This window comes from Nilaparvata lugens, chromosome 4, assembly GCF_014356525.2.
Source record: "Nilaparvata lugens isolate BPH chromosome 4, ASM1435652v1, whole genome shotgun sequence".
Classification (NCBI taxonomy): Eukaryota; Metazoa; Arthropoda; class Insecta; order Hemiptera; family Delphacidae; genus Nilaparvata; species Nilaparvata lugens.
Genome location: NC_052507.1, coordinates 57661887 through 57669558, shown reverse-complemented (window position 1 = coordinate 57669558; position 7672 = coordinate 57661887). Strand labels below are relative to the sequence as shown.

The window sequence follows — 7672 nt, the reverse complement described above, 5'->3', positions numbered from 1 at the left end:
ATAAATTATAAAAAATATTGTTCTTTGTACTAGGCTCAAAAGAAGAGAATTTTACATTTTTCTTTTTTGAAGCGGCATCACCTTTATACTTAAAATACTACAGTTCTGAGGCATCCTGTGTATTTAATTAAACATCACAATACTGTATGGTAGCAAAATAAACTTTATTCAAGAATACAACAAACTATCAGGAATCTTACTTATTAATTATTATTATTTGAGAATATAATTATTATTTGATGAAACCATACAGTGTTTTTAAATGAATGGTCCGACCTCAAAAAGATTATTATTTCTAATGTAAGAGGTCTTAATTGCCTTATCACATACTAAATTACTCATAAAATACAAAATTTTATAAAAAAAACAAACATAATAAATGATCAGAATTTCGTAGGGAACATATTCAACGTAATAACAATAAATTTTTATTCTCTTAATAAATTTTTGGAAATTGGGCTACTAATTTTTAAACATTCTTTATAGATTCAATTTGTTGAGATTCTACACTGGTCCGTTTAGTCACTAAAAGGGTTCCCAACTTGGGGGGGGGGGAGGCGTTGAGAAAGTCCAGGCGGGACGTGACACCCAAATGGAATAAATAAAGAAATCACAAACATAATTTCCCCAGTACTTTGAAATAAAGTCTTTCTAAGTTTTCATAATTGTTTTTGTAAAGTTTCAATAAAGTTGTAAACTTTATCAAAGAAGACTACAGTTTTTAAAACTACAAAAAACAAGTTAAATTCTGTATCAGCAATTATAGTTGTTTTTCATGGAATACTTGTTTTGATTTTCATCATACTTACTACTTACTGCGGTGGCCACTCGTACCCCAGTCGGTACTTAGCCTCATCAACTAAGCCTCTCCAAAAGTTTCGGTCACCCGCGTCCTCCTCTTTTAGGCCCATCCTCCTCATATCTTCTCGGACCTGGTCCCACCATCTAGTTTTTGGCCTTCCAGCTGGTCTCCTTCCTATAGGATTATTCCTCAGTACACTGTTTGTCAGAGCGCTTTCTTCTTTCCTCAGAATGTGTCCCGTCCACCGTAACCTTCTGCTTTTAGTCTCACCCACTATGTCTGGTTCATTGAATATTTGGCGTATTACATAGTAGTTGTGCTTGATTCTCCAAACTCCGTTCTCTAGTGTTGGGCCAAAAATTTTTCGAAGAATCTTGATTTCAAAAACAATGGTCTCTTTTTCTTCTTTTCTATTCAGTATCCATGTTTCTGAAGCCTATAGTAGTACTGGTCTTATGATGGTTTTGTATAGTCTTAGTTTTGATGTATGTGAGAGGAGTCTTGAGCTAAGCAGTTTATTGCATGTGTGAAAGCTTTTATTTGCCGATCTTTTTCTGTTGGTCACTTCCAGTTCTTCTGAGTTGTGAATGATTTTCATCATACGTGCAATTATCGAATCTTTCCAATCTGCTTTACTGCATTCAACAGTGAACAAAAAAATACACTTCTCATCGTATCAAGTAGGCACATAATTGTACAAGTAGGAGTTGGTATGTACGGCACCGTGGAAATAGGGTATTGCAAAATGGAAAGCTTATATGTTTAGGGGGGCATTGGAGGTCTCCAAATAACCAGAGAGGGGCCTCGTACAAAAAAGGTTGGAATCCCTGGTTTAGTGAGTGTCTTGAAGTTATCTTTCTATCAAACTTCCAGCTCTAAATTTTCAACTCTTTTTGGTGAAACTTATCCAAATTTTTAGACTTTTGTTCTTCGAGTTGAACTTACAAACGTCTTCAGTATCACTTTATAGATAAAACTGGAATTCCACCTATTCCCATTGAATTGCTCCACACCAAATCATTATTTGGTAACGTATAATTTTGGCTTATTGACTCTTTGTATGGTCGACGATCTTTTTATCACAAAATAAACATACAAAATAATACGAAATTATGATACACATTTTTCGACGTATATAATAATACGATCGGTAAGTGAAGGTTTTACAACACTTTTTTCAACTGATCATCTTCTGCTTTCCTTCAATCTATTGAGTCATTCAACATTATTTACCCTTCGTTCGGTCGACACTCTTCTTATTACAAAAGAAACATACGAAGTCCTTCCGATACACATCTTTCGAAGCGTACGAACGATACGTGAAAGTCTTACAACATGTTTTGCAACTGATCTTCATCGGCTGAGTGTGCACTTGCCTCGAATGTAAGTCCAGTTCGGATTTGTCGGAAAATTGTTTCTGACAAGTGAGACAGAAGATTTCGTTGCTGTAGTGCACTTGTAGATGCAACGCTAGCGCTACCTGTGAAGGGAATTTATCATAGCATTTTGGGCAAAAGTGAGATGGAATGCTGGCAACTTTTTTCCGTTTCATTCTCAGAACTTTGCGCTTTTTTGTCGGGTGCGGGTCGGTGTCGTCGCTGGAGTCTGCCTCGTTGTCGCTATCAATCTGTAAACAGAATGAAAGTTTGCTTTACTAACAGATAGGTTTAGCGAGTTTCACTTGATACTGTAAAACATAACCTTATTCTGGACAATTCATTCAAATTTGGAAGAAAAATAGCTCAAGGCTTGTCTTTTAATCCTTATTCTAATAATTTCAATGATTAGTATTAATTTTACAAATGATATGAAAAAGTGAACAAAGAATGAAATTTCACTAATCAAAGACTGTTACTCGAGAATTGAGACTGTTATAGACTTATAGATAGTTCAGCCACAAGTAAAATATTGATATTGTAGCGGCCATTTGTGGAGGTTGATTGAATTGTTTCTTGTAACTGAATTATATTATAACATAGCTTGAATGGGAAGCAACGATGTTATAATATAAGGAATGCTGACAGTAAGAAGTGGATCTCACTATAGATTAATGCCTTTCATGATTGGCTGACACAAAACTCACTATAAAAGCTGTCACGTCCTGCTCCTGGGAGGGCATGGACAACACTAAATAAATAATTGAAAACTTTGAGATTATGAAACTGTACCTCATAATTATAGGTTATGTTGATATTCGCACGGCCTTGCAAATGCATAGACGGTGACGTGGTTGTGTGATCTAGGCAGAATGAATGGTGTATAGTAAAAGATTGATTTGAAAAAATAGTTTGCTGAATCGGTAGGTTGACGGTCTACAAGGTAGCCAAAGTTGGAACTGTACATTTCTGAACTAATTCTGTAGTTGGAAATATGATAAAATAAAATTCAATTCAATAATAAGATGCAGTTCAATTTGAATCTGTCTGTTATAGTCAATGCTGTCGCCAGGACCAAGCAGAGATCTATACTTCGGAATAAATCCACTCTCTGAATAATAACCAGAATACTTAAATTCTAATACCTGTTTTACAGTTGGGAGAGATATTATACCGCACAAGACAACAAACAAAATGGCAAATCCACGCGAACCGGGTCTCTGACAAATACTATAGGTTGTAATGTTGAAAAGGGCTAAACCAAAATAGTGGATGCTTCAAGCACTGAGTTTAATATTGATGCTGTCTATGCGATCAATTAACTCCCCTTGTAGCATTAGCTGGTTGTCAATGCTGGATCCAATACAGCTCGGTGTGGTAGGTCGATGGCAGTCGATCTTATTTGACTTGGGGGGATATCTCCAATAAAATGTTTTATTACTTGATATGAATATCGACTACCATCTACCGCCAGAAGAAATAGCATTCTAATAATATTTATAATACTCATCAATATCTGACTACTAATAAGCAGCTCGTGTCTTGCATGATTGATATGTGTCAGTTGAGAAAGAACGGATTTGGAAGTGTAATGAAATAAATTAAGAGAAGTGGATAGATAATATAAATGTATTGTTATAAGAAATATCCAAATAGCAAAAATTGAATTGATAGATGAACAAATTATATAAAATGTAGGTACGAACTGATAATGAATAAATATTAAATGATAATAAAATTAAATCTTCAAATAGTAATTACTGCATCAGAATGTAATGATTTTAAATTGATTAAACGAGATAGGTGATAGCCCTTGGAAAGGGTCAAAAGACATTCAAAAAATAAGTAGGCCAAGTAGGCTTGTACAAAATTATAGTTTTAAAATATACTAAATGCACAAATAAAAATATTTCAGGGTGAAGGTTCGCCTAAAGAAATAGACCTTTTGGCTGAGTACAGCGTGAATATTAAATTTTACTTATTGAATAAAAATCATTTATAATAATTTTGGTACCCTTAAATCTATGGTCATGACTTTTTCCCAAATGACGAATTTATACGCTGTATAATTTTTGTAAAAGAGCGGGGATCCCCTTTTATATATTCGAATAACTTATGTAGACTATTGTTTCCGTTTTGGTATTTGGAATATATTCGGCCATAGAATATTTCGTGCCAGCTGGATCCTTCACCCATGGCGAAAATCGTCGATCATACCTCACTATTAAAATTTTAGGGACTCTTTAAATGAATTCGCAAAAATTAATATCACAGATGATTATAGGAACTTTAGAAGAACTTTTAAAAAACAGAAAGAACAAAGATTAAATTACATTAAAACAGGAATTAAAGCTTTTAAAAAATTAAATATGCAGACCAGGTCTGTATCCCACTGGTGATTTGTCGAAAATGGCCTCGAGTTCTCCTCTTCCAATTTCCACCTGAGTTTCTTCTCAGAAATTAATACTCTCCAAATTTGCATACTAATTCGGAATTGGTCAGATCCCATGACGTAACAAATGCACCAATTGAGTAGTGTAAATAGATCCAACTTTAAAGCTTTTAATGAGAAAAAATTCCATATTATAAGTTGTTCTAAATTATTATTAGGTTCCTTTAAAACAAAAAATAAACAATATAAACACATCTATTAAGATATACATTTGTTAAATAAATAAATAGGCTGAGCAATTCAAAAGAACTTTTCTGGCGCTAATTTTGTGAGCTTCAAAATAGCTGATACGTGAATTTGTGAAACATAGACGTAATTTTATAAAATAAAGTAAAAGTATAAATACATATAATAACACACATGCTTGTAATAATAATAATAAATATTTCTTTTGTTTATATTGTTTTTGGTGTGATTGAATGTCAATCCCAAATTACTACACATAACCAAATCATATAAAAATTCTAAAATAAATATAGCTTTATGACAGATAATGAATAAATATTTGGGCATATTCGGCATATGAATTGTAATATTTAAAGATAAAAATTAATTTCATATAGCTATTGCAAATAATTATTAAGCAAGCTGCCTTCTCAATTGGCTAGTTGTTGGCACAAGCAAGCCTTGATTTATTTGAGATTATGTAACCGGTTCAATTCCATCCTCAAAATATTTGGACTACCGTTCAAAATAATAAAACATTATGAATAATATGTGGTTTTATTACTCAATTTCTAAAAAAATGTACTATATTTGATTCACTAGGTGCAGCCTTTATAGGTCAGATAACAAACTGTTGTTTATCTGCCTTTGATAAGATTGTGATTCTTACTCGGTATTGCAATTTGTTTCCTTCACTTAATAGTCTATAAAATTCATTAATGTATAAATTAGGGGTTGTGCAATCATTCGATACATCACAAAGCTGAACGGATTCTATGAGACAAAAATGAGTGTTTCTTAATTCATCTTCCTGTCGGAGAGTAGAGTGTTATTAATATTAGCCTATGTAGTACGTAATAGTCAGGTACTGTTTGAATGAAAATTTTTTGACGTTGTGTCTCTTGCCTTCGTGGCCTTCTGACAAGAAAATATTATTATTATCATTATTTTCGCATTCTACAAATTATTAGTTTTCAGTTAACAATCACCAATTTGAGTTCTGGAACTTTCAACCTATAGGCTCGGTTGCACGTACGTCTATCAAATTCAACCGTCATTAACTGCTAATAAATTACGTGTTCCGCCTCTCTGATTGTTCTTGTTGGACGATGTCATGTAATCACAGTTGAATTTAATAGTCGTACGTGAAAACGGGAGAAACTTCTGGAGATAATTGAAAGGTGATGGCGAAATCGGTCAATGATCAGGAAATTGTATTGAATTATTCAGTATTCCGGTTCAATGTGGTTCAAGATAACTGAGCCAGAAGAGAAAGATAAGACAAATGAGATGCAATAAATTGACGTGGTTACTGAAATGCTAAAAAATTAATATTATAGGGTAGCTGAATAACCTGCATAGTTTACCAATTACTTATTATAGAAGAAAAGAAGGAAAAAATTGATTATAATCAGAGTTACAGGCTAATAATTGGAGAATCCTTGAAAAATATTGAATTCAATGAGCTTGACACTCAATAAATGGTATACTTAGTTGATAATGAGAAAAATAAACAAATTAATTTAAATGTAGGACTTGAGATGAAATTAACACAAACCTAATATAAGTTTCAATTGAATTATGGATGAAGAAAAAATGTGAAAAATTGAGATAGAAATGAATGAAAATATTGAATGAACGCTGCATTAATTTGAAAATTGTGACTACCGTACTGATGAAAAACTATTGAAATCTGAAAAATATTCAACTAATCTAAGGTAAAAATAAATTTGCTTATTTTCTTACTCTCGGTATGGCATTTATTCTCAACCTACTTGATATAAAAAATAAAATGAGAATGAGTAAAACAAATAGTCTACATTATAATAAAGTAATAAACCGGCTTATACACGTACCAGATGGGAAATTCAAGAATGACGCATCATCAAGTCTGAACTACTGGTCTGATAAATTAAAATTTTACACATAGATTCTTTATTTACCATGGATGGTTATAGGCCTATTTTTAATTCTTCAAGATTTAATTACGTCAAGTTTTTAATTGGACACTTGCGGAGCACTGGATACCTGCTAGTTATTTAATAAATATGTGGTCATTTTTTTAATATTCTACATACCGTATCAACTTCTACTTCCACTGGTGGCCAAACAATATATTTCACATCTTTTTTCAACTTCCGATAATCTATGTGAGAAACACTGGATGCACTTTCCTGTAAAAATATTCAAGTTAAATCAAGTGTAAGTTGAGTTGATTAACTAATACAGGTACCACATGAACAAGTAATATTATTATTTTTAAACACTCTAACATTACAGTGATCAAATAATTGTCCTTGTCAATAAATGCCTGGCTCAGTCACATAGGGCAACTATAAAATAGATTTTGAAAAGGATGAGTAATCAATTTTACCCTTGATAAGGTTCAAAAACTCAATCTCTTAATTCTTTTGTAAGCAACACTTGAATTCATCGTACCAATTTGTTTCAAATATTGCAAAATATCATAAATAAAATAATACAAAGGATAGAATTTAAATGAAAGAGATGAATTGATAATGATTTTTATTTAATTAAACGATCGTAGCAAATTCTTACTTATAATAACTAGAGCCTTGTATCGGTGTCGGTTTGTGGATGTGATCGACGATTAGGCCACTCTTCATAAATCAACTTCAAATTCTTAAGACTCAAGTTGTTATTTGAATGAATCATAACTGATACTGTATAATGATTCAATAGAGTAACAAAATGATTCAAACTTATTCTTTAAATCATTGTACAGATCGAGTTCGATTGACTCACTCCTTCATACTTCTTGAGGATATAACAGGATCACATTGAAAGTACATGAGAAAATAATTTGTAGTGACTAATCATTCAGCTGACTGCTCAAGAGATTTCACAAAATAATTG

At 32.4% G+C, this 7672-nt stretch overlaps 1 protein-coding gene across 3 annotated transcripts in view; it reads right to left on the bottom strand.

The window, feature by feature from the left end:
• Positions 1-145: 145 nt before the first annotated feature.
• Positions 146-7672, bottom strand: part of LOC111050303 (gastrula zinc finger protein XlCGF67.1) — a 15249-nt gene continuing 7722 nt past the window's right edge. For all 3 annotated transcript variants that reach the window (XM_022336599.2, XM_039425960.1, XM_039425961.1), the window contains exons 3-4: positions 6874-6969; positions 146-2429 (exon numbers count right to left, since the gene is read on the bottom strand). In XM_022336599.2, coding sequence (XP_022192291.1) covers positions 2028-2429; positions 6874-6969 — 498 coding nt within the window. In that variant the 3' untranslated portion in view covers positions 146-2027. The remainder of the gene's footprint in view (positions 2430-6873; positions 6970-7672) is intronic.